We start from the raw sequence: 27,817 nt of genomic DNA, 5'->3' as shown, positions 1-27,817 counted from the left end.
AACACTTAAATAAACGCTCGAGCGCAATGCATTATTTTCGATCATACTGAAATAAATTTTACATATATGTATATATATATATATTGTTTTTTTTTTTGTTTGTATTTCGAATTAAAAATCACTCAAAAAATGTGCTTTACTTTTGATTACCCGAATCGAAATCGATGCAATTAGAATAAACGTATTCATAATATTGTATTTATTATTAATAAACAACGATGACGACGACGACAAGACACAGTAGTTGTTGTTTTTGTTGGTGTAGTTGCTGTTGTTTTAATATTATTATTATTACTATTATAGTACACACGACATCTATAGCTAAGAATTGTAATTGTAAATGTTGAAAGAGTAAAACTTTTAGGAGGAGGAGGAGGAGGCAACCGACAAAAAGGAGATCAAGGAGAACCACAAATTCCAAGGACCACCGTCACAACTCATAGGTTATATTATTAAGATGATCACGCGTCTTGCGCGCTTTAAATGGAGCAGCAAAATGCTCATATGCATTCTCGGCATTATACGACGAACACCTGCGTAGGCGATGATGTTGCAGCGAACTGCTATATGGGGCATTGCCATGTCCAGTTCCCGCACCAAAGCAACGCATTGCTGCACATAGCAATGTGCACCAGCGCCACGATGATGTGAAGGCATAAAAGTTATTGCTATTGCTGTTATTCCCATGACCCTTGGCCAGCAAGTGCTGGCGACTATGATGCAAGTACGGATTGTAATTGGAGCGAAAACTGTTTGTATCATCGCTGGGTTCACTGCCGCTATCCACGTCACTGCTGCTCTCGCTGCGTCGCAGGCCCAATCGAAACAGATTGCCATTGTTGTGGGCAGCATTGGCGAAGTCCTCGAAATCCAAATGCGAGTCGTCGTAATCAAAGTCACGATCAATGGATACGGCGGGTGTGATGATCATAAATTGACTATACTTTGGGCTGCGATTCGACTGGTGCTGCGGCTGGGGTTGTCTTTGACGTTGGCTTCTCTGATGATTGGCAATTGAATTGAGCAGCGTTTGATTCGTATCCACAGAGGAATAGCTATTGCTATTCGATATTGGTGACAATAGATCATTGTTGTTATTATTATTTGTATGATGATGATTATTATAATGGTTGTTGTTATTGTTATTGTTGTGCGTAAACATGCCAGCTAACATGGGCTGAGTGGTGGTCACTGAGTGGTGTTGCTGTTGCGGCTGCTGCTGCTGTTGTTGCTGTTGTGGTTGATAGTGCTGATATTGCAATTGCAATTGTGATTGCTGCTGCTGTTGGCTCTTGGCATGCCTGGGCCGTCTCTTGGCAACTGGAGCTGAGGTCTGTTGTGGTGCTGGTGATGTTGTTGTGGGCGTGGAGCCAACAGTGGGCATCCATCATCTCGTTTCTTCTGTCCCACTACCATTATCATCGGGCTTGACAATTTGATAGGTTATCAAATATTCCGGATAAGACTAGAAAGACAATTTAAATTATTTAATCAATCAATCAAATAAATCCACCATTAACTCACTTGTTCACCCCGATAGACAACATATTCGGCAAAATGCAAGCCACCAGCCGATGGCCGTCCAATAACCGAATGATGGCCAGGTGGAGCATGAGCCATCTTCATGGCGCTATACTGTAAAAACGATTTACCCAATGCCACGCGACACAATAAAAGTTGCCTGTAAGGTAATGAAATAATGTTTAAAAAACAATTTCAATTGGATTTTTGTACGTGTTACGCTTACCTGGGACACACGTAACAGGATTTATCCTTATGCGATGGACAACCGATGCCACCACCAATACCGTAAACATATTGATTACTTTTTGAGCTATGCTCTGCAAAATATATTCCAGCCCCGAACATTCCACCAATATAGGCATGTCGCTCATCGAATCCACGTTGGACAATGGCATTGATGAAGGGGCTACCATGGAACAGCATGCGTTCATTTGATTGCACATAATTCTCTTCGGCAATTTCCTGGCGTCGATGAGCGTAGCGTTCCCATAATTTACGATTCTGAACCTTTTGCACCTGCAACGAAGACGGAAGAGGAAGGTGATTATCATCAAGAGTGATTTTTTCAAAATATTGTCTACCTACCCGAACAATGTTGTAGCGTGTGAAGTAGCCACCAGCCTGTCCGTTATCACGATGCTCCCTTATGGTGGCCTGCATTTCCTCTTCCACAGCAATGAACTCCTTATCCTCGGGGAGCAAGTCCACCAGCAAAGTACAAAGATTTACATTGTTGCCAATGCCTTAAATTACAGAGAGAGAGTTTAACATTTTCCATTACAATTAATAGTCGAATATAATTACCTGTGGTGGCTCTTAACTGGGCAATGCCTTTAAGTATCTTGTGTCGAAAACCATAGGCAGTAACGCCTACCTGCTTGAGATCATCATGACCCATTTCGGCCAGAATGTCCAGAGTGATTTGTTCGCGTTCGAAAAGCTCGATAAGATGATGTAATTGCTGGCTGGTAAGAAAACTAGAAACATTTGTTATAGAATCCGGATCGGCCAGCAATTCATCAGTCGATGAAGATTCTGCCCCATGCGCCTCGGCACCTTGAGCGGGGCTAATGCGAGAGCCCATGGGCAGGGGGACAGGAACACAAAGGATCATAGAAGCTCCAGAAGGTAAGAGAACTGTTTCTGTTGTTGGTGACAGCATTGCCGTCGATGTTGACGATGTTGCCGAAGTCGTTGCTCCATTTGTGGCAGCTGCTGTATCAGCTGGCGGAGCTGGTGAACTGCTGGCCAATGATTGCGTGGAAGCACTCAGACCTTGCTGCGTAGCCAGTGATGTAGCCATAGCATCCTGCAACAGACACTTCACATCATCCGCTGTAGCCAATTCAATGGGTGTTTGTCCCTCCTGGTTCTTCATATAGGCATCGGCTCCATGAGCCAGCAAAAGGGAACACAGTTGAGTGCGTCCTTTCTGGGCTGCTTCATGAAGTGGTGTGAATCCCCATTTATCTGTGGCATTTACCACGGTTTTGTGTTTGATCAGCAAGGCGGCTATATCCAAATGACCATAAGAACTTGCATTATGTAGTGGTATCAGTCCTCCCTTGTCCTGGGCATTTACATCGGCTCCATGCTCGAGTAAATATTCGGCACATTCGAAATTGTTATAACCGGCAGCTAAATGCAATGGCGTTGAATTTCTACCCTGGGCATCCCGGCAATTGATTGTCTCGGCGGTGACCAAACGTTGTACTCTTGGCAGGTTGCCCTTTTTGGCCGCATCTAGGAGAGCGGATGGACCACGCAGCAATTCGGCAACATCGTGATCTGATTCCTTAACGAGATCAGCTGGTGTGGCACCATCACGATTCTTTTTCATAGGATCAGCACCATGCTTCAATAGCAATTTACATATATCATATTTCCCCTTGGCTGCTGCCTCATGCAATGGTGTAAATTTCCATAAATCAGAGACATTGACATTGGCTCCGTGTTTAACCAATAACTCGGTGACCTCATAGTGGCCATAAGAGCAGGCATTATGCAAAGGAACTAGTCCCCCTTTATCAGCAGCATAGACCTCGGCGCCATGTTCCAAAAGAAACTGAACTACAGGCACGCGATTAAATCCAGCGGCAAAATGCAAGGGTGTCGAATGACGACCATCCAGATCACGACAATTAACCGTGTGAGGATTGTTCAAAACAATTCTTCGCACGGTATCCAAATCACCAGCTTTGGCTGCTTCGAGCAAATGGGTCTCACTGTCTGGAGGATTCTTGAGCAGTTTTAACACCGAGTCTGAAGCCAGTTGAGCTGCACTCAGACCTTCCAGAGATATGATATTGGTGTCCACGGCATAGGAGAGCAAAAGACGTACAGCCTGTTCGTCGCGGGCGCAACGATGCAAAGGGGTCTGACCCAAACTGTCCAATGCATTGACTTTGGCTCCCTGTTTTAGGAGCACTTCCATGCAGTCATAGTGTAACAGTTCGGCAGCCAGGTGAAGTGGTGTGAGAAAGGCCTTGTTTTTCTCATTTAGAAGAGCTCCCTTCCGTGTGAGCAATTCGAGTAATTGCTTGCGCTTGGTATCCAAACAGACGACCGCCAAATGCAGAGGCGTATCCCCTGTATAGGGATGCACAAAGTTTATGATCTCGGCACAGATGAGTTTCTTGGCACGCGATATGTCGCATTTACGGCATGCATCCAATAAGCAATGGCCCTTGTATTCAACTGAAATAGAAATAGATTTATAGTTCGGGTTTAAAGAAGATATTTATGTTAAGTTTTACTAACAGGCAATACGTTCTCGCAGTTCCCGTGTTGGCGCGGCATCAATCGCCGACTTGTTGTGGCAATTCAAGAGTGTAGGATCAGCTCCACGGCTTAGCAATAGACTACACACATCCACACGACTCTTGGACGCAGCTTCATGCAGTGGCGTGAACGCCCACAGATCATTGGCATTGACATTGCCACCGGCCTGGATAAGCAATTTCGTCACATCGAAATGCCCATACGAGCAGGCATTATGAAGAGGCACCAGTCCACCCTTATCCTTGGCATGGACGTCGGCTCCGTTGGCCAAGAGGATTTCCACAATGCCAATGCGATTGTATCCAGCAGCCAGATGCAATGGTGTCGATCGCCTTCCATCGCTTGCATGACAATTCACATTCAGAGGCGTTAAGAGGGCCAACAAACGATCTTCGGCTCCGGAACGAGCTGCTTCCAGCAGTTCATCTTTCCGATATTCACCAGTTAGCACTGGTCTCGTCACTTCATCGGCCAGATCCAATGGTGTCTTTTGCTCTGAATTTCTTATGGTATGATTTGCCCCATGCTGAAGAAGAGCCAAACACACATCCACTTTACCCTTGCTGGCCGCCTCATGAAGTGGTGTATAATTCCAATTGTCGGTGGTATTAGGACTGGCTCCTGCCTTCAATAGCAATCGCACCACTTCCGCATGTCCAAACGAACAGCAATTGTGCAACGGATGCAGTCCACCCTCATCACAGGCTTGGATGGAAGCGCCGCTATTTAATAGAAATTCAACAACCTCGCGACGTCCATAACCTGCAAAGGAAGGGTGGGCGGAAGAAGAGAAGGAAAATGGCTATTAATGTCATATATGCGGTAATGTCATAAGGTAGGTAAGCCCTAAAAGTGATGCATAGATTTCCGATTTCTGGCAGACGAAGACAACCTTGACTTGCAATATGAAAAGGTGAAAATGTTGAATAACCAGAGGGCCGGGGCTAACTTCGACCGCGTCAAAGTTTGTATACCCTTGCAACTTTTTTGGTAACTCTTTCCTTACCTATTAGCCATCAATGTGGAAGAACGTTTTATCTAAAAAGGCTTATGCTTGCGAAAGAAAGGCCTACAATCATAGGAAATAACGAAGATATTGATCAAAGTCACTGTTTTCCACCGATCGTTCCTATGGGAGCTATATGATATAGTCACCCGATCTTTATCAAATTCGGCACAGTCATTTACATATATATTAAATTAAGAAATGTTTAATTTAAAAGCAATCGCGTTAAAAGTAACGAAGTTATTTACAAAAGTCACTGTTTTCGACCAATCGTTCCTATGGGAGATATATGATATTGTCACCCGATCTTGATCAAATTTGGCATAGTCGCTTATAGGCGTAGTAAACTCTCTAATATTAAGTTTCACGACAATAGCTCAGAAAATAACGAAGTTATTGAGAAAGTCACTGTTCGTGACTTGGCCGTTTGTATGGGAGCTATATGATATAGTCACCCGATCTTGATCAAATTTGGCATAGTCGCTTATAGGCGTAGTAAACTCTCTAATATTAAGTTTCACGATAATAGCATAGAAAATAACGAAGTTATTGAGAAAAGTCACTGTTCGTGACTTTGAGGTTTGTATGGGAGCTATATGATATAGTGGTCCGATCCGGCTGAATCCGAGATATACAACGCCTGCAGTATATACAAGCCTACGTGTATACATTTGTTAAAAACTTGTGCATATAATTTAATTGTTCTTTCGCATGGTTTACTTTTGATCTAGTTTACTAGACAAATATCTATATTTATTCAATTGATTAGTAGATTAGAGTTTTATATAAACACTTATATAGTTAAGCTAACTATTACTTAAAGTAATAGAGATATCTGTATATATATATATTGAGTGAATCAGAGTCAGTCTCTCTCTCTTTCTCTCTGTCTCTCCCTTGTGTTTGTGCCACGTTTCGCCTCACCTAACCCACCCACAAAGAGGAGTTTTGCGAAATCGTTTTTGTTGTGCCCATTCACTTTTATTTTATGTGGTTTCAACAATTACGAAAGTATATATATATATATATATATATTTTTGCAAGATAACTTTAATAGAATGGAAACTTAAAATTATACTACTTAATAAACAGCAAGTCGAAGGTTAAAAAATATGTTTAGTAGAAGGTCTCTTTGTTTTACTTTAATATACTTTATCGTTAGACAAATAAGCAAGCAAACGTAACCCAGACCAAAAAGATAACAGAGACAGAGGGAAAATGAAATCAAATAAATTAAATTGTGACTAACATTTTGACACGAAAACCTAAACCTAAAACCTAAAGCGAGAAACCTTTTGAAAAGGGAATTTGCAACAGGTTTTCTTTGTTTTGTTTTGTGTTTGGGTCTTTTTTTTATGTTTTCGAAATTGGTTTGAAAATAGACAAGGTGAAAAGCAACTATACATAGTATAGTAGTAGTAAGTGGTGGCCACTTGAAGATCTCACTTTTTTGAAAAGAACGTGACAAAAAGACACAATTAAATGATATGAATGTGGGAAACCAGTTTTGGCCTGGTGAATCATAGAGAACCGACCACAAGAGAAACCCACAAAAGCAAAAAGAAGAAATTATTTATATTTTATGTGATTTTGTTTTAGATTTATTGTGGTGGGTGATGAGTTTAAATTGCAATTGCTAACTAGGCCAAAGTCATAACAAAAGACAAAGACGTCAGCAGGACTTTTTTTTTTTACAGCAGCCACAACAAGTTATCCCTGACCCCAAGAGCTCCACCTCTAGTCTTCCCAGTCCCCCACTCCCATTCCGCTTCTCTCCAATGAAATGCAACAGCAGCAAACTTAGGGCTCGCTCGATGGTTCCGGAAGCAGCAGCAATAGGGCCGAACCCATACGAACTATGACCCGAACCGAGCCAAGCCGCCGCCAAGAACGAAACTAGGTCAACCTCTCTTAACAAGCCCGTTGTCGTCGTCGTCGACGTTGTCGTCCAAATTCGTTGTTGGACGAGAATGACGCTCGTCACACACCCTGGCGCAAGTAGCTCAAGGCCAGAAACAGAAATCCAACTAGCTCAGAATGCAGAATACACACAAATGATGAAAAGCGTAAACGAAAGGATGGGCCAGGCCTGGGACCGGGCCTGCTTTGTGGAGCTCTATGTGAGGGGTTGCGTTTTTTTTTGTTTGGGGGGTGGGTGTTGTTAAAAGTCCTTCAACCTCCTTTTTTCAAATCTATTTTTACAACTGATTAAGATTGAAATATGAAATGAGTTATGCACACACACACACATTGGTACAGTCTATTATCCTAATGACAATTATTACACTATGCAACAATTTTGAAGGACTTGAGGAATGTCTTATAGATTCAGAGTCAGAAGGAATTAAGTATGAGAAAGGCCCATCCATAATTCGGAAAGAGCTTGTCTAGGTAAAACAATTGAATGTGAAATGGGTTAAAATCTTTTGTGTGAAGCGGGGTACAATATCTAGCCTTATGTGAAGTTTTGGGCTTTGGATTTACCTGCTGCAAAATGCAATGGTGTGGATTTTCGTCCAGCTGTATCTCTGGCATTCACGGTCTGCGGCGTTATCAGCTTCTTCACTTTGGCTATTTCACCTGTTTTGCAGGCCTCGAAAAGCTCACGCAATGGATCGTTGGCCATGACACATGTATCAAGATTAACATTAAGCATGGCCCGACTCCGACTGCTGCTGCTCCCGTTGTTGTTGCTGCTACTACTATTGTTGTTGTTCGCCATTGTGCTGCTCCACCAATCTCTTCACCACACTAACACACACACACAAGTAGACACACTGCTGATTGTTTTGTTTACACACAGACACACGCACACCCCTTTAACTGGGGGATAGAGAGTGAATAGAGCACTTTTCCAGCTGTCGCAACTTCACTTCTACTTCCACTTTAGCGTTTTCTATGTTTACGGGGCATATCCATCATTATCACCTTCGCCTCCCCCTGAGCTTCTATTGCACTGCTCTTAATTATTTATGTTTAATTTTTGCTCTGCGAATTGCAATTAAAATCAATACAAACACAAAAGCCCCGTTAGCTTTAGTTTTATTCACGATTCGCTTTCTCACTGCTAACCTCTCTGCTGGCCAACGTTTGCCATTAGTTGCAATTAATTAATTTTTTATCTAATTATTAAACGCGCAGTCCGAGACGACTGTGGCACATCCGCCCCCGCTTGCCAAGAAAACAAAAACAACAATGAGTATAAAAAACAACAACAATGATAATTATCCAGCAAACATTTTCAAGAATGATGCTAACCCAACAAGCATTTTTCTTAGAGCTGAAGAAACAGTTATCGATATCGTCGATTTGTTTAAGAAAAACACATCGAGCATTATTTATATTATCCCAGTATTTAATGTTACCAGTCGAGAGATAGTTACTGTTGCTCAAATCACGTCTGTTAGCTCAAAGCGAGCAATAAATTGTTGTTGCACTTTAGTGCTTTAAAAAGTATAAATAATTGCCTGAATATGTGAGAATGTGTTAGAAAAAAAGTGAGATTAGTGCAGAACATTCGCAAACTGCAGCCATGCTGCTGCAACAGTTGAACCGCGGAAAAGTGAACTTAAATTGATAGGAAAAGTGATTCAGAATTTTTTCACATACACACACGCACACATACACGTCACAAACGTCAGTCACAAACAAACCAGTTGTCTGTGTGTGAGTGTGTAGTTGTTGTTCCTCTAACAACAGCAACAACAACAACACGCTTCGCTGGGCACGCGACAACAAGAACAACCACATCAGTCAAGCTCCAATGGCTTGAAAATCTCTCCTAATCATTAACTAAAAACAGAAGAAGAAAAAAGACTAAAGAGCCCCAAGCTCCGGCACAAAGAAACCAATTTTCTGGTAGCGAACAACAGCAATCAACAAATAGCAATAATTGTTCTTTGGCGAAAAAGTTAAAACGAAAACCGAAAGAACAAAAATGGAGCTGAAAGTTTGGGTTGAGGGCATCCAAAGAATTGTCTGCGGAGTGACACAACTGACAACCTGCCAGGTAATTTATAAATGTCAGATGACTATGCATCCTACAGTAAACACTTGCGATCTTTAGATTAATCATAATTATCATTTAGATAGCACAGTTATCTATTACTTTTGTTTATAGAGAATTACATTTGAAAATAAGCTACCATTAAGTGATATAGAGGCCTAGAAAGAACTAAATTGAGAATGAATGACTATATTCCTTAATGTTACGAATTTCAATATGCCCTTAAAATGAAGTGTCCTGTGCTGTATTGATTATATTTGTATTGTTTTGATTTTCTTTTGTTCCACTTCAATACATATATATTCTCTTAATTAATAATTGATTTTCTTTGTCATTGCCGCAGGATGTTGTCTTCGCTTTGGCGCATGCCACTGGCAAAGTGGGTCGCTTTACCCTAATCGAACGATGGCGCAATAATGAACGACATTTGGCCCCCAATGAGAATCCGATGAAGCTTTTGCTAAAATGGGGCGAGTATGCAAATGATGTGCAATTTATATTGCAACGTTCGGAGAATAAGTCTCAACAACAGCAACAGCAGCCGACCAATGCCACCACCAACAACGTTAATAATAATAACAACAACAACTATGCTGTGATGACTACAAAAAAACCACTGGGGCTGAGTAATACCAATAACAACAACAATAATAATAGTAGCAAACCAGCGCCCACATTGCAGAAACAAAAGTCCAATGTGGAGCTCAGCTATCGGACAAAGGAATTGAAGAAAAGTTTTGGGTGTGTACAAAAATCAATCACCAAAAATAAAAATAAATTGCAATTAAAACTTCATAAGGAACAAATTAAAAGTTGTTAAATGTAGGCCATACATTAAACAGATTATTCATTACATAGTTTTTGTAATCAATGGTAAAGCATGCATTATTTTTTGTACTCTCATTTGCAGTCAGGAAACTTTCTCATCAATACTGATATTGATTGTTATTTAAGTAGCTCATTATTTCTTTAAGTCCAATGTTAGTTTACAAAGAAGAAATAATCGTTTCTCTTACCAATTAATAGTTCTTACCATAAAATAGTTCAAATATTTGATTTATGATTTGAGACCGAGAATTTTACCGTGTATTTTCATCTGTAATATATCGCCATGTATGTACATGATTAGTAATTGCTTCTTTTCTTCACAGCGGCTACGATGCCAAACAATTTGATAACATTGGCATAGTTAAGGGCATACCTCAACAACAGCAGCAGGGGCAGCAGCAGCTAGCAACATTGACACCAGCAGCAGCAACAACAACAACATCATCAGCATCTCCTGCAGCATCGTCAGCAATGAACTATCAGGAGCAGCAGCAACAACAACTACAACAATCGAGGGAGCAACTGGATAATAATAATTTGACACCCATTGTGCCCAAACATGAAAAATCCTTATCGAATCCTTTGGAAATGACAAGTAGTGGCAGTGCTAATATTTGCAATCCATCACAAATTCATGGCTATAATGATTTTTATAATAATAATAATAACAACAACAACACCACCAGCATTGGCAACAATAATGTCGGAAATAATCATATCTATAGTCAGCTAAGCAAATCCAGCAATGAGCTGAGACGCTCTAGCCCCAGCGAAATGTATTACAACAACAACAACAATAATAATATTAACAACAACTCACCGGAATTGTACAAACAAACGCCGACAATATCGGCAAATGGAGCTTTAGTGCCACCACCATATCGTGATCCGCCCCCACCCCGCAATAGTCCTATGTGCCAGAATCAGAGCCAACGCTTAGCCAACAATGTGGAGACCATGTCGAATGCCTCATCATCAACCAATCCATTTCTAAGCGACTACGAACATAGCAATAATAATAATAATAACAATAACCATAATAACTTTAACAATCAATCCATGGATGAAGGGAGTGAGAGTATGTTTCAAGCCACCCAATATAATGATCTATTGCAATTGATTAAATTTCAACGTGAAAAGATCACAACACAGCAAATGGAATTGCAAAAAGTAAGTTAAGAAGAAATTAGTTTGTGTTCTATCATTTAATGTATTTATTATCTCTTTCCATAGTTTGATACGGAAATTGTTTATCTGGAAAGCAAAGAGCGTGATCATGCTCACGAATTGGAAGCCATTTCACGTGAAATATCCAAGGCCGATCAAATCTTTCGTCAGGGCGGTGAACAATTGCAAACGCTTCAATATGTCGAAGAGGAAAACGAGCTGGTTAAGCAACAAGAGAAGACACTTAAATCAGAAATTGCTCTGTTACGCTCCAAATTGGCCAATTGTGAGACCGAGTTGCTTCAATGCAAGAACAAAATGCGTTTACTAATGGATGATATAGAGCTGGAACAGCAGCAGCAACAGCAGCAACAACAACATCATAATCAGCAACAACAAAACAATAGGTATTGTTTATTAATTTTAATAATTTTAATAATTTTAATTATGTTCTCTTCAATTAGACAAACTGTTGAACGTGATTTCCTAATGGAAATGGAGCGTATACAAAGTGAAATTGATCAGGCCTTGCATAATACAGATACCTCGAATAAAACCGCAGATAATCTGAAAAAAGAACTTCTAATGATCGAACATGCCATAGCCGAGAAGAAGCGTCAAGTGGAGCAATTGGTCAATGAAATGAAAGAAGTGAATTTAAAGAGTCTCACTGTAACGACTACAGAGGAAATCAAGCACTTGTTGGAGGGTGGTGGTGGCATTGGCGCAATCGGTCTTGGAGGAGGACCATCAGGCAATAGCAATAAACAGGGTAGCAGTCGTCGAATTATTGGCTCACCCCGTCAACTGGAGACGGCTGTACCAACTAGCAAAAATCCGCATGGCGTTTGGGTTTAAATGAAAACACACACACAAACACAACAATCGGGCAAAAGCGAACATATTTTTCTACCTAATATATTGGGAACAAAAATCTAAGAAATGTTTAAACATATCTCTATGAAAATATCATAAAATTTTTTTGTTTTGTATACCTATATATATATCTTACTCTCAAAGATCTCCGATACAATGTTACAAATTGTTATTAATGCTTGTATTGCTAGAATCACAAAACGGTGTATCAACTTTCCCTGCATTTCACGCTGTGTGCTACACATATATCTCTATATATTCATTTTTTTTGCTAGTCTTTTGTTTTTCAACCCGAAAAGTTTATATAATTCTACCGTTTGCGCCATTAGCTAATAAGTTATGGAAACGAAGAATGTAATCAATCAGTTGCAATAATTCGATTATAACGAAACGAAAGAAAAAAACAAAAACAAAAAGCCTTGTTAACATTTAAGTAGCGCTAGTAATTTCCATTCCCTTTCAGAATTCCATACACATAGATATTTAAACTATATAGCACGTAGCCTCAGCTTTAGTAAATCGAATTAGCAATGCTTTGTTAAAAAGAGTTTCACTTTAAAAGTGCTTTTAGATCACAAAAAAATTTACAAATATTTAAATAATTAAACAAAGAACGACAAATTTGCTTAGATTTTTTCCATTTATCAATTTAATAGATGACATTATTGCATTAAACAAACATTTTATATATATAATAACTTAATTGAAGCACAAGATTTCGACCATGCCAATGTTCTGATGTATTCTTACAAATTCGAGTAATCACATTAAACTTTTGAGGGCTGCTCCATGCAATTCTTGCTTCTAGTTTACGCGTACGTTGAAATATCTTTAATTAGTTCCATTAGGCAAATAGGGCAATAAATTTGTTATAAATATAAAACCTTTTAAAAACATTGATCACAAAACGTTCAAAATGAATTTCCTCTTATCGATATTTTTACATTGATTACATTGATCCACGATACTATTATTATCAAAAAGAACAAGTTCAAAAACCATGACCATAATGAGCTCAGAATTTTTAATTAGGTCGACCTACAAAAGGGAAGGACATTTGGGCACGATAATGGAAATGAGTTTACGGGTTACGCAAACATATTAAATCTAAATCGATGTATTAATATTGTTCTAGAAAATAAAATGAAATCACAAAATACATATGTAAACAATTTGTCAAATTTGCTTTACCACTTATCAATTTAATAGATAATATTAAAACATTAATTTAATTGTATCAGTATATTGACTTTAACGAAGAATGAAGAAGATTGGATATATTTTTTTCAAATTCGAATGATGAATTTGAATTTAAGTTAAACTTTTAGGGGCTGGTAGGGCCAATAGTTTACGTAAGCGTTGGTTTTACAATCATGTAAATGTCAGACCGATTAAATACTGAAATTGTGACAAATTTAATTGCAAATATCATTAATTAGTTCCATTTGGCTGATTCTCCAACACATTTTTCTTATAAATATAAAGCCTGTAAAAGTTTTGATCACAATACGTTCAAAATGAATTTCCTCTTCGTCTCGATCTTTGTCATATTTATCATGATGGCTATTCGTCCGACAGTCAGCAGTCGCCCTATTCCAATACCCACCAGAATCACGACAACTCGAGCTGTATTCACACCAGGAAGACCAACTCGAACAAAAGGTGGATGGGGAGGAAAATGAAAATGAGTTCTCAGAATATATCTAGAAATACGTTTAATGACCAGAGCGTCATTCTAGCTGAAACTTATAAATTTCTTAAGCAAGGATATTAAACCTGCATATACAAATATACCATCTTTTTTGCTCGCAGTTTTATTTCTTAGTTTCTCTTGTTGGTGTCTGCATTTTTATTGTAATGGAAAGATTTTTGATCACAAAGTATGTTAACTATTAAATAGAAAATTCGTTTTTCGTTTTAATAGACAAAATTATTACATTCAACAATTTGTATAAGTTTATGACTTTAACGAAGAAATATCAACATTTCATCCATGTCAATGTTTCTATATTTTAGTGCAACGATTTATATTTTTGATATATGGAATAATTGCTTTTAGTTTATGCAAACTAAAGTACACTTATGTAAATGTCAGACCCTGACAAATTATATTTGTAAAATTGTGACCAATTTAATTGCAAATATCATTAATTAGTTCCATCCGGCAAATAGGGTAATATTTTTCATATAAATAGTAAGCCTGTAAAAGCTTCGAATACAAAACCTTTAAAATGAATTTCCTCTTATCGATGTTTGTAATATTTTTCGTGCTATATGCACCCGGATCTCAGCCCCTTTATCCTAAGAGAGGAACAACAAGGAGCGGATAACAACAAAGTGTGCTAAACTTGGACGACGAACTTATGCAGAGGCCATTTGTGGATTTGAGTTCCCAGACTATATTTTGGATAATAAAAGATTTCTAAAGCAAAGATTCCTCCCAGATAGATTTCTTAACAAAATATTTAAACAATTAAAAACCAATTAATAGATAATTCAATAAAATTATGAATTGTTTTACTAAAATTACTAAGAGATAAGCCACAAATCATATTTAGAACAAACTTAAATTGCATTATACATTTATTTAGCTAATAAATGATAAAATTTTTATTATTTTATTTTCTTTAAAACTCAAAATAAACTTAAAAGTGTTTCAATTGTTCGACTAAATTTCTGAAATGGATTTCAATTAAAGGAAACCGAAGCAATATCAGCCAAAGAAACCGAAGGATATGGAAGATACACGAAGCTGTAAGCTGCGCAGTTGCTGCGCTGCCACCGGCAAATTCTGGCCAATACAAGGAGGACAAAATCAGCAACAAATGCTGTCAGCAGCTTCAGTTGGCACTTGTGTGTTGTTTGGTTCGGTTTGGACATCTTTTGAGACGGGTTCGCGTTTTGTTGGCGGTTTTTCGTTTGTCTTCTTTTCGTTGTATGGGCGAAATTTGAATTGGTCAGTTGTTGCCTATCACATTGACACAATCTACAAAATGGTCAAGGGACAGCACTTAAGTGGCAAGAAGAATACAATTGAGCGAAGGCAAGAAGAAAAACTGTTACATTTTTATGGCACACTTCTTTCCACACCAAATGCTGTTCAATTGCGATGATTGAGATAATGAGTGTTTGCCTGCGTGTGTGTGTCTCGTGTCTTATGTTGTCCTGTTTTGGGATCAAAATATGTTAACGTGTGTGTGTGTGTGACCTTTTGAGGAAATTATGATTTGTCTCTTCTTTTTTTCTTTTGCCAACGGCCTGACCTTGGGCTCCTTATGCTTATATGCTTATCGATAAGAAGGCGAAACAAAAAACGAAAAGGAAAACAATTTCATTCCAACCGTCGTCAACATCATCATTCCACTTCCAAGCGCCAATTAAACGAAATTTAATCAACCAAGCAAGAAATGTGGCATAATGCGAAAGAGGCCAAGCTAGAAAAACCAAAGGAAATGCTGGTCACATATTGCCAAGCCATTTGAAAGTTCCAACATAAACATATATCCAATGCCATTTCATCTTGGCTAATGTGCTAAATAAATTAGAAAATTGAACACAGACATACAAAAGAATCAAAAGTTTGTTTTGCAAAAGCTTTAAAAAAAAAAGGCAATTTGCGACTTACAACAGCATAAACTAGAATATCCTTAAATAGCTGAACTAAATTTTTTAAAAATCATAAAGATAGGGAAATGAAAGAAAAAAAAAACATATCATTAAAATATGAGCTACAATTTATTATCGGATAGGTCTTTATTTTTTAATTTATTCATTACAGATTTCGAATAACATAAGATTTTACGGAAAAATCTTTAAACGAGTCAGAACCGAAAACCAAAACCTTATTTAAAATGTGTGAAAAAGTGAAAATGATTTTTACCAAAATGAATCAATTCAAGTGGAAAATAATTATCAATATTTAGATAATCCTTGTGCATTAACATTAGCTAAATGAACTGACAAAATTGCAATACACAAGGAGTAAAAGAAAGAGAGATATCCGTACACCAAAAATAAATTCAATGAGTCAGCACGATGCTATTAAATTGAGAGGCGAGATAAAAGTGCGGCACTTAGGAGCAGAAGATACTTGGAAAGTTGGTCAAGGCGACACAATGGCCAAGTAATTCAATTAAATCTCAACACACAGAAAAACGGAAATCGAAATCCTCATCCTTCAGTGCTGCAAAGTTTTATCTTAAACCCTTTGAACGGTTAAGGACTAAATACCAAAAAATGGTGTATGGCCGTAGCATAGCAGTTGGCATTTGCCTAATAACCATTGTGTTGGTCCTTGCCATGGTGATCTTCTATCTGAGTTTGGGTAAGTGAGAACTAATCAATTTTAAATAGCCATCAGCCAGCTTCGCCAATCACTTCTCTCTCTCTCTCTCTCTGTCTCTCTCGAGCACACTTTAATGAAATCAAATTTCAAACTCATAAATTTTGTTTAGCTGAAAAAAGTATTTGAAAGTAATTTGTTGCTGTTGTTATACGTACGAGATAAAAATAAAGGCAAAAATTTGCGTCATGACCATAAAAAATATAAAAAGAACGCGAATGATTTAGAACAAGCCGAAGAATTTATACCCTTTTCTTTCATGTTAGGCAATCAGTTCCTTAAGAGGATAAAACTGTATTAGATGGGCATTAGTAAATTGGATATTTTAAGCAAAGGTCTACTTTAGACTTTAGTCATAATTTAGTCTAGTTTCTCTCAACTACACAGTCAAACTGTGCTCCTTAGCTGGTATACCCTTTAGGCATGGATACAAACTTCGCATATTTTGTTGTTTGCTATTTTTTCACATTTTACGAGTATCAGTTAGCAATTTTTACAAAACTTCAATATCTTTTTCATCGATATCGTGCTTGTTGTGCTTCTTTTTATGCCAATTTGCCTATTGATTCGGCCTAAAATACAACAACAAAAAAATAAATAAACAAATGTTTGATTTATGCCATGTCTAAGCTTTAACGTCAGAGAAATAAGTAGATAAGGCAAAAATACAGAAATATGAAATAAAAGAGCTTGAAAGAGAGAATGAAACATGATGATGAAAAGGGTGAGTGAGAGTGACAAACTGTGAGTCCACTAAGTAGAAGCAAAACATTTGTATTTATGTGGCAGCTGCCAGCCATAGACAAAATGAAATTGAAAGTGTTGCCTACTTAACGGGGCAACTAACAAGAAGGACCCACAATGTCATCTAAAGTGCTAACAGAACGTAATGAGACCTCCTATTTAAACTAAAGCATTGTATTGAACGGCTAAAACATAACTTGGCTTAAATTCTCACCCTATTAATAAATATATTTTAGTAAGCAATTTATTAGTTTATCAACAAAATTAAATGGCTAAACATGAATCTTTTCTTTATAAAAAGTCACTCTAAATATTAAATCTCAATACACTTGACGTGGCCAACAAAACAAAAGGTGTCCATCATGCACTAAAGTTTTATTTCTCACATTCACTTAAACAGTTAATGAACTACAAAATATTATCTTATTATGGCCAAATGTCCATATTGTCATCATTGACTCAGAAGTGCACAAGAAAAGTAAAAGAAAACACACATATATAATAAAGAAGAGAAAAACACCCAAACAAAGCATAAAAATGATAAAGTGCAAAACAAAATTTTTATGACAATTAGTATTTAGTGTAAAAGTTTTCTTCTTTTTTTTTTTTGTGAGATACCCTTTTAGCAAGGCGGGTACTTTTGTCTTAATCGACTTAATATATATGTATTTATGGGATTAAAGGATACTCTATAATGCTCTAAAGAAACATATTGTGAGACCAAAAAAAAAACTAACAAATCGGAAAACTTTTCGCTGCACATTAAGTTTAATTGCTTGGTCTTTTCATTCTTTATTATTTATTGTAATGAGTCCTTAAGTTCCATCGACCAGCATGAGTTTAAAGTTAGCGCAAACAATTCAGGGTTTGGTATTTTGATGAATTTGATATGGATATATGTTTGTATATGTGTTACTCCTCCCCGTTTTCACTGGTAAATACATAGGCCCCTGTCCTGCTGGAACTTTTGCCTGCGCCACCACTCAATCACAGTGTGTGCCCCAGCGGCAAATGTGCGATAAACGTCCTGACTGTGCCGATGGTAGCGATGAGAATCCTGTGGAATGCGGCCTCTTGTATGGTAGCAAGGAGATTGCCGATAAAATTGTCCGTGATGCGATTGAGAAGAAGCAGCGTTTCACATTGACGGGAACAAATTTAAGCATCGCGATTACAGCTCTGCCCCCGGTGACAATAAGAAATCAAACTCAATCTATGAATTTGAACATGACTTGTGGTAAGTAAAATTCCTCTCTACGTATAGGCCGACAGGAAAATTATTAATACGCTTAAGAGAAGGAAGCTACGCTTAGAAGAATTGCAGTAAAAAATAAGCATTCTCCATAGATATCATCACATATCCACGCACCTGCCAATGCGGTCAAGGAACTATACTCTATTGCGGTCGGTACGCCAAGCTACGTCGTTGGCCTCGTGTCAGCATGGAAGTGACCAATCTGATTATCATACGCAACAATTTAACCCTGCGAGAGCATCTCTTTTCCAATTTGACTCGACTGCAGAAGTTGTAAGATATAAACATAAACTCTTCTAGGTGTGATAATTTCAATTCTCGTTCACTTCTAGGACCCTCAAGTACAATAACATATCACATGTTCCATTCGATAGTTTTAGCGGATTGTCACGCCTCGAACGTCTTGAGGTTAGTCACAATAACATCAGCCATTTGCCACACGGAGTCTTTAGTGGTCTGCATTCGTTGCAATGGCTGTTCTTGGTCAACAATTATATGCGTCGGTTCTCCATGGCCCATTTGGGTTTGTTGCCTCGCTTGGAGTGGCTTGTTCTTAGCCACAATTATCTAACATTGCGCAACGAAAAGTTCCCCGAAATATCAAAGCTATTCGAAGTGTAAGTATATGATGTACTAAACCAAAAGGGTGGGAATTCCATTCCTAAGAGCTCACCCATTTGTTAGATTAAAAACGCAAAACGAAGTAAAAGACCGGCGAGAAAGAAGTGGCATAACAATGAACATAGAAAAAAAAAGGGGAAAAACAATCTCTGGTTTTTTGTGTTTTCTTGTTTTTGGCTTTTTTTTAAAGGGGGATCCAGAGGGTCGTGTACTCATTCACATTGATGTATTCAAGCGTAAAATGCTTTACAGTGTCTGCGATGCGCTAGACATTGTTGTGGGTGGGCGTGGCGGATTTTGGAAGGTAAATGAAGGCCCATTCCACATATACCCAGTAAGTTCGGGTACTTTTTGTTGTTATTGGGCAAAGTTTGTTCTCGTATGACTAAAACTATATTGTTGGTTTTATTTAATTAAAACTAGTTTACTATGTGGTTTAACATGTTTTTTATCTTCTATCAATATTTGTTGTATGCAAATTATTTTCATGAAGTTTTTGCTATCTTTAAATCTGTAATCAAACTTTAGTTTTAAAAGCCATCGAAATTGTTTGTCATTTAACCCAGTTTCTGCATCCTAAAATGGACCCCTGTGGGTTTTCTATTCTCTATCCACTAACTAAGTCACTGACTAACTAACTAACTAACATATGTGTGTACATACATCAGTTGGCCACACAAGCGCATAAACAAAAAGGGAGCTTAGATAGCGAAATCCTGTAGTGAATTGAACTCGACTGAACTGAAACACATCAATTGGCATTTTCTGTTTTCTATCTTGTTAATTTTCATTGTGCATATATAAATATATTTTGTTTAATTTACAGCTATTTGGATTTCAATAGAATCGAATACATTGGCGAGGAAACTTTTGCAAAATTGGATAGTTTACATTTGCTGTAAGTAAACCCCAGACCCAACCCAACCCCAAACTTTGACTTCCCCTTGCTCTGTTTTAACATTTGGCCATTTAATTTTCTTGTCGTTTCTTTTTGTTTGGTTCTTGTTGTTTTTGAGCCCATCTTTGTTTTGTTTTGCCTTGGGAAAAAGTGTCGAAAAGTCTATTGAATTATGTTGTACTTAGATTTTATGGTGCGTATGCGTAATTTTTACTCTTCGCTGCATTTTGCTTCGTTTCGCTTTTCAGTTGCCAAGTGATTTATATCGGTTACTTACATACATAGACCCCATAGAATAGATATTGATATCGACACCTTAACAAGAAAACAGAACATACAAGAAAGACAAATATGAAGAATTTATGCACCAATAAGCATAAATTGTGTTTTTATTGTTTACACAGAGCATAACATATGCTTAAACAAATTGAAACGAAAATCACTGCCAAAAAAAAAGAAAAATATGGTTCACATGCAAATTGAAGGAAAGAGGCCAAAAGACAATATAGACGACACACGACACCCGACACCTAAAATATCTATTTAGATGGAAGACAATTTGCCAGCATTTATCAGCCCACACACACACACACACACCATAATCATTAATTTATGCATCAATAGCTGACAATATAAGTCAATGGGTCGTCTGGCTTCCCGTCGCGTTTCATGTGAAAGTGAAAAATAAATCAGCTTACCGAATTGCCAAAAAAAAACGTAAATAAATGTCTTTGGCCTAAAACTGAGCTAACGATAGATAAAATCCAGTACAAGAGATTTTTGCAGATGGGTTAAAAGGCAATTTGTAATCACTTATCATGACAGTAGAGAGAGGGTTAACTGATTCCAATACTTTCTACAATTCTATAAAGAGAGTTTTGAATACACTGTTGCTATAAAAATAATTCTACTAGAAAATATTGATTATAGACAATCTTAAAATTGTTTAACTTAGCAACACGTTAAAAACAATGAGATTTGTTATAGCATATTGCATACTTCTAGGAGAAAAGTTTTACAATTTCATAGCTTTAGATATGCTTACGGCTCAAAGCATAAAAATAGGAATTGAACAATAATAGTTCAAGAAAAGGTTATACTTAAGTTACAATTATTTATTTCTTTTAGTGACAAATTTCTCGTTTATCGTGTAAAATCTAGTTTTCTTTCAAACATTAATTTATATTTTCCCACTCTTTTTCTATCAAATTCAATTGAAACTATAGTGACTTGCAGTACAATCGCATTACCCATATCCATGGACGAGCCTTTGGAAAGCTCACAAATCTGCGAGATATGTAAGTACTTGAAACAAATTTCACTTTCAGCTTAACACTTTGACACTAAGTATGAGTTATGGGCAACAGCAACAGCAACAGCAACAGCTAATTAGCATAATAATACATATAAAGTTGTCAACATTAGGGCAAATGAACTTTCTATCCAGTCCACAATGCTTTGCTTGTTCTCTCATTGGTCAGACAAATGTATACAACAAAGAGCTTAGGCCCTCAGGACTCGAATTGTACAAGTAAATTATAATTTTTGGCTTTGTACTCATTCAAAAGATCATCTATTCAATGATATTAATTCGGTGCCAGTTCATTAAAACGCAAGTTGAGCAAAACTTTTGCCATACATATGTACATGTATAAGTATATAAATAATAACTAATACACCACATTAAAAACAAGGCAAAGTTCCATACCTTTAATAGAATCGACTTGGCAAATATCCTGCAGAGATGTGAGCCTGAGGCCACTTAAACTAATCTTTATTTTATCGCTACAACATATAGAAAAGAATAAAATAAAAAGCAAACAAGTTATGTGAAATTCTAAACAAAAATTCTCATAAAAAATGTTATAGCTTTTTCTTTTTTGAGACACAAAATTCATTTACAACGGGGCGTATGCTTGATGCATTGAAAATAAAATTGGCCTAATATCTGCTCGCCTTTAATAGTTAGTATTTAGAAATTTAAGAACAACCAGAAGTTATTGATTTGCCGTTCTTTCGATCAACTAATCAATGACTTGAGTATGACGAATGGATTACATAAATATTTCATTTCAATTTATCATTCATATATTCAAGAATCTTTGACTTTAAGCCAGAGAGAATCAAATCCACTTGAGTCACACGAAAACCAAAGTTAGCCTTCTTAAACCTTCTACAAACAAAAACTCTACATACATATATCAATGACATATTCAATAAATTTTTTCCATACCATCTCATTTCTAATAACTCGTCTAGCGTCAAGCTGTGGCGTTAATAAATTTATCTCAAAAAAAAAATGGTTACAGGAGAGCAAAAAAAAAGAAGATGGAAATGAAAATGGATTTTCCATACAAACATCAATATCAAGGACACCAGTATGCATATTTCGCAGCGATATATTGAGTATATATATATTACTTATATGTACATATCTGCTGGGACATTGTCTACACTTTGACTTTTTTGATACTGAGAGCTTGAGGCGGCCAGCGAGCAAATAAACAAACATTATTATGGCCAAATAAAAATGCAAATAAATTTGTATTTTATGTGAAAACAATTTCAGCCAAAGCCAAAAACTCTGATGGACACAACGCAAAATACAAACCCAGACTGCTAGGAAATGAAAGGGTGGCCCATAGCAAGAGAGATAAAGGGGGTGGGGATTGTGGGTGGTGGACATCTAATGAAGGAGTTTATTGAAATTGAAGCCAGCAGTTGTCTGGGTCTTCAAATCGTCGTCATTGCTTCATTAAAGTAGTTTAGTTCCAATTCTATATAAGCATGGACCGCATGCCCATTTGCCTGTTGATGTCCTGATTCCCTGACCTTGTTCCCCCGCCAAACACTCTGTTCCCCCCTGCGCTCTCTCTTCCTCTTTATCTTTTTCGCCATCTTATGCAAATAATTTGTCTTGCAAAGCGTGCCAGGAATTTTTCATCAGACTTTTGCCGATTTGTACATAAGAAGTGTGACTTTTATCGACAAAATAAAAGTGCACAAAAATGTGTGTCTAAATGCTGCTCATATGTCATTTTTTATATATGTATGTACGTGCGAAAATGGCATATACGTTTTGCCTCCAAGTTTGTGACCATATCGAGTATACATTTTCTTGATTGGCTTGTCTTTTTTGTTATCAAGGATAACTAGTTTCTTACCTTTGAGCGGCTTAGTTCATTCATTAGCTTTGTCCTCTATATAAGAGTATTAAGTATTCGGCTAAGTCATGGTTGTTTTTGTTTTGCTACTGCTGCTGTTACTGTTATATTCCTAGATTTTTCCTTTTTTCTGCTGATTTCTTGTTTTTTCTTCCCTTGGGAAAACTTTGGTATTTACTGCTTTTGTTTCCGATTCTTTTTTTCTTTTGTGCTTTTTCTTTTGGTTGTAAAAAATCGCTGCATTAATTTGATTTCTGTTGCTTGATTGCCAGAGATTGAGCGAGAGAGAGAGAGATGAATGAAAAACCTGACAGGATGTTATTTTCGTCCTGTGACGTTAATTACCCCACATGGTAGGACACAGTCGAGAACTATTGTCGGTGTTAAGCCTCTCTGATGTTCCAACCAGATGCCATTGGCCTTGGGAAAACAATGCGAAATCACAATTGAAACGTGTCATTTTCACTGAAAGCGTAATGCTATTGTCCATTTGGTTAATTTGCTATCACCCAGCCACAGTGCATTTCCCTTGGTTACTCTTCGGGTATTTACAATAACCAAAGTCCTTTGCTTACCCAATGGGAATTTCTGAGGGCAATTCTCCCACATTGTGTGGGTGTGGTGAATTAAGGTATTGTATACAAATAATTAATAATTGAATGTGTATTCAGTATTCAAGAGAAGAACCTTTGGTCCCTTAGACAGAAGTAATTGTATTTACCAATTAAAAAACAGAGATACACTTATCAGTAGTTTCACTTAATTTGAAATTGTTTCAGCTCAAGTTGTCGTTTTCTATGCCTAGAGTGCTTTTTAGAGTTTTTAATTTTAATAACCAATTACATTAATTGTTATTATTAGTTTTGCTTTTCTTTGTAACTCTTGATCTGCGGTAGAGTAAAGCAATTTCAGTTTATTTCTTATTTTCTTATGGCACATTTCTAGTCTTATTTGTAGCATACACCCATAATTTGCAACATTCGTTGTTGCACGTAGCACACACACACACATAGATACAAATACAAGCATTTATTTACCGTATTACTAAATGCGCATTGACCAGTCCGAGGCAATGCCTCTTGTCCTTAAATTTTTCTCCCTCTGCCATTGCTGACGCATTATAATGTTGCCTACTTTTGCGCCAACACGTGTAAAAGTGCCTGCGTATGTGTGTCTATGTTTGTGAGGGGCATTTTGATTGTATACGGGCATGAGTGATGGGTATTACATTGCCTTTACTTAGTTGCTAAGTTGATGGTTCGGACCAACTTGTTGCTTTTTCGCTTAGATAAGGAGAGAGAGAGAGATAGGCACAAAAAATATGTTAATTGTGGTCTTTGTCTGGTTCGGTCTATCCACAATTTTGACATTTATGTTTGGCTATTATATGGCATATTTATGCTTAGGCCTGCAAAATCAACCACAACAAAATTGGCTCCAAACAAAAAGAAGGCCTGTCGTCTAATAATTAATTGCAAAATTTACATAAAATTATTTGACAAGACGCACATTATAATGACTATATTTATGCTCAAATTAATTTATTTAGTTTATGCGTCCAGGCAACTGGTCCCTTTCATCCTAGAACAACAGTTCTCGAGAGTGTGAGAGCGGGAAGCAGTGCAACTTTATAGCCAGCTAGCAATTACCAGCAATATGTGGCGAACAGACGGATGACAGAGGGCTAGCTAGGGGATGGCTATTGTCTTTGTGCGACAAACCATAAAAACAAACTGCTAACAGTTGACGCCTGAACATTGATTGACCAGACAAGTGCATTCAATGGAGGTGGAGGAGCTTGGATTCTGGATCAAAACACCAAAGCTGAAACATCAGCATCAGCTGCTGCACTTCACATGGAAGCTTTCTCTCTAAATGATACTGTGAGACAAGTTGTACATGAAAATTGCGCATCGTTTGCTTCAAAAGAAAGTAATCCTTGAGAGAATATTTATAATCATTTTGGTTGTGATAAAGAAACTTGAATTTAAATACTTGAATTTGGAATAGGTAGATTTAGTTTTTTGAAATTATTTTTGTTAAACTGATTTTTAGTGTCCACTGTTCATCCTGTCCCTGCCCAAGGGGTTTGTCTATGTACGCCTGCCATGAATGATGCGCTTTTTCCTGTGACTGACCAAACCAAACACTAGCCGTCATTTAGCACCACTCCATGTCCTGTGCACAGTTCCCTTAATTGTGCTGGTTTTTGATTTATATTATGTACTATATGCAGCATATACCGTTACCCTTACCCACACCCACCACCCATTTGGCTATTAAATAAGAATTTTGTGTTATTATGTCTGGAGAAAGGGCTTGGGGAGGGTGGGATTGTGTTGATGCTTTTATTGTGTGACTTTTAAAGTAAGTATATTATTTCATGCTTGGCAAAGTTTTCTGCTTATTGTTAAAGAAATGCATCTACATACATATCTTGTCAGTGTTTAAAGCAGACAGCTTTATCTTGGGCATAGCACAACAAAACGTAGGGCCATTATTTTGGATAACGCGGCGAATGCGTGATTTTAAGTCTCTTTACCTTTCTTTTACAGCCGCCTCGTCGGCAATCCCATTAAGGAATTATCTGGCGAAACATTTCTGCACAACAGTCACCTGGAGGCACTGTAAGTACACATACACATACATACAAACATTTATTTATTCAAGAATATAACCAGAAGTTATGACTTCTTGTAGAGATAGACACAAAAGAGATTCCAGTTAAATGTAGAAGATGGAAACTTTTTAGTTTCATTCAATTTATATTCGTTTTTACCCTCTACTCCAGATCTCTTGCCCAGATGCCGCTTCATATTCATCGCAGTTTGATGCAACCTCTGAATATATCCTTTTTAAATCTCACTGGCATACGCTATGAACGCATCGATTTCAAAGCCATTAATGGAATCCGTAATCTAAAATATATAATCTATGATCGATTCTTCTATTGCTCAATGACTCCGCATGTGAGAATGTGTAAGCCATCGACAGATGGTGTCAGTTCGTTTCGAGATTTGCTAAGTAAGCCAGTATTGAGATATTCCGCCTGGGTAATGGCCACCTTGACCATAGCTGGCAACATATTGGTTCTTTGGGGACGCTTCATCTATCGCGATGAGAATATGGCTGTCACAATGGTTATACGTAATCTGGCCTTGGCTGATATGCTAATGGGTTTCTATTTGATAACCATCGGAGTGCAGGATTATCGTTATAGAAATGAGTATTACAAGTAAGTAGACCAAGAAATGTTCTTGAAATAGAATTTAAAGCTTGGAACTGCATTTTAGGGTGGCACTCGATTGGATTAGCTCTTGGCAGTGTACAGCTATTGGGACACTTGCGGTTAGCTCCTCGGAGGTCTCCATGCTTATATTGGCCTTCATGTCGCTGGAACGTTTCCTACTTATTGCTGATCCATTTCGTGGCCATCGAAGCATCAGTTTTCGTATTATGTGTTTGACTCTGTTGGGAATCTGGCTAACGGGCGTGGGTCTGGCCGTAACTCCAGTTTTGCTATGGCATTCGAGTACGCGGTTTTATGGGGCTCATTCCGGGACATGTTTTCCATTGCATATACACGAGGCCTATCCTCTGGGTTGGCAATATTCGGCTTTTGTTTTCCTTGGTGTCAATCTATTGCTTCTTCTGATGATAGCTTTGCTTTATACGGCTCTATTGATTTCCATTTGGCGTACAAGAAGTGCTACCCCGTTGTCCTTGTTGGATTGTGAATTCGCAGTGCGTTTCTTCTTCATTGTCCTCACGGATGTCCTTTGCTGGGCTCCCATTATAGTTATGAAAATATGGGTGTTCTTTAATTATAATATCTCTGATGATATCTATGCCTGGTTAGTGGTTTTTATTTTGCCACTCAATTCGGCAGTGAATCCTTTACTCTATACCTTTACAACACCCAAATATCGTAATCAGATTTTATTGCGGGGCTGGAAGAAGATAACATCACGTAAAAGAGCTGAGACAGGCATTGGAAATGCGGCCACAACGACGACTGGAACAGCCACAGGATCCTCACAAAATCCGGATGATTCAATCAATGTGGGCAAAGCCATGCCCCTGACTTTGACCATGAGCACACATTGAAGGTTTTCAATTAAAGCAACATTATGTATACCAAATGGAAATGAAAGTTTTTGAAATATTTGCATTTATTTTGTCTATGATATCAAAGGTGTATATTAAGAAATTATTCAACTATGGTGTGAATTTTAAATGTTTATGTATTTATGTATTGTATCGATGTAAGTTAATCAAATGAAATCGTGAAATACATTCAATGTGATATTTGTAAGAGGACGTTTTTGTTTTATTACTTTTCGTTGGAATACTTGTAGAGAAAACTCTGCACAACTTTTTTAAAATTAAGAAATAATATCTTCAAATCTAAAAAGGATTTCAAAATTTATGCAAATTAAGTCTCAAAGCTAATCATTTTACTGCTGTGAGTATCTAATTTTTAAAGGCATTAAAAGTAGTTTATTTTATATTTCATTTCACACTCTAAATCTCTTTCTAATTGGCAATTTAAAACTTCACGTTTTTTTTTTAAACATTTGCCATGTATGTGAATTTAGCTTTTTA

At 37.4% G+C, this 27,817-nt stretch overlaps 3 protein-coding genes across 3 annotated transcripts; 2 read left to right on the top strand and 1 right to left on the bottom strand.

Moving 5' to 3' along the window:
- Positions 1-72: 72 nt before the first annotated feature.
- Tnks (tankyrase) lies at positions 73-8,521 on the bottom strand. The gene is given in 7 exon segments (XM_068300103.1): positions 73-1,465; positions 1,525-1,681; positions 1,748-2,040; positions 2,110-2,267; positions 2,329-4,221; positions 4,285-5,067; positions 7,796-8,521. Coding segments are annotated over 7 exon segments (4,557 nt in total). The 5' UTR covers positions 8,034-8,521; the 3' UTR covers positions 73-430.
- A 194-nt stretch (positions 8,522-8,715) lies between these two features.
- RASSF8 (ras association domain-containing protein 8) lies at positions 8,716-14,620 on the top strand. The gene is made up of 5 exons (XM_068300377.1): positions 8,716-9,320; positions 9,661-10,058; positions 10,469-11,315; positions 11,379-11,719; positions 11,777-14,620. The coding sequence occupies exons 1-5, from the start codon at positions 9,249-9,251 to the stop codon at positions 12,168-12,170; spliced, it is 2,052 nt and encodes a 683-aa protein (XP_068156478.1). The 5' UTR covers positions 8,716-9,248; the 3' UTR covers positions 12,171-14,620.
- A 1,584-nt stretch (positions 14,621-16,204) lies between these two features.
- Lgr3 (Leucine-rich repeat-containing G protein-coupled receptor 3) lies at positions 16,205-27,319 on the top strand. The gene is made up of 9 exons (XM_068301966.1): positions 16,205-16,512; positions 18,221-18,511; positions 18,622-18,802; positions 18,862-19,146; positions 19,977-20,048; positions 21,275-21,346; positions 25,768-25,839; positions 26,004-26,447; positions 26,506-27,319. Exons 1-9 carry the CDS (start codon positions 16,425-16,427, stop codon positions 27,317-27,319), a joined length of 2,319 nt encoding a protein of 772 aa, XP_068158067.1. The 5' UTR covers positions 16,205-16,424.
- Positions 27,320-27,817: the final 498 nt, after the last annotated feature.

Source organism: Drosophila tropicalis, unplaced genomic scaffold (assembly GCF_018151085.1).
Source record: "Drosophila tropicalis isolate 14030-0801.00 unplaced genomic scaffold, ASM1815108v1 contig_878, whole genome shotgun sequence".
Lineage (NCBI taxonomy): Eukaryota > Metazoa > Arthropoda > Insecta > Diptera > Drosophilidae > Drosophila > Drosophila tropicalis.
The sequence above is the reverse complement of the archived record's forward strand: the minus strand, read 5'-3'. Positions and strand labels throughout refer to the sequence as shown.

Coding starts and splice junctions, on each gene's coding strand:
- RASSF8 (XM_068300377.1), top strand. CDS start 9,249: ATGGAGCTGAAAGTTTGGGTTGAGGGCATCCAAAGAATTGTCTGCGGA. Junction 9,321..9,660: donor CACAACTGACAACCTGCCAG/GTAATTTATAAA, acceptor TCATTGCCGCAG/GATGTTGTCTTCGCTTTGGC. Junction 10,059..10,468: donor GAATTGAAGAAAAGTTTTGG/GTGTGTACAAAA, acceptor TTTTCTTCACAG/CGGCTACGATGCCAAACAAT.
- Lgr3 (XM_068301966.1), top strand. CDS start 16,425: ATGGTGTATGGCCGTAGCATAGCAGTTGGCATTTGCCTAATAACCATT. Junction 16,513..18,220: donor GATCTTCTATCTGAGTTTGG/GTAAGTGAGAAC, acceptor GTAAATACATAG/GCCCCTGTCCTGCTGGAACT. Junction 18,803..18,861: donor TTGACTCGACTGCAGAAGTT/GTAAGATATAAA, acceptor GTTCACTTCTAG/GACCCTCAAGTACAATAACA.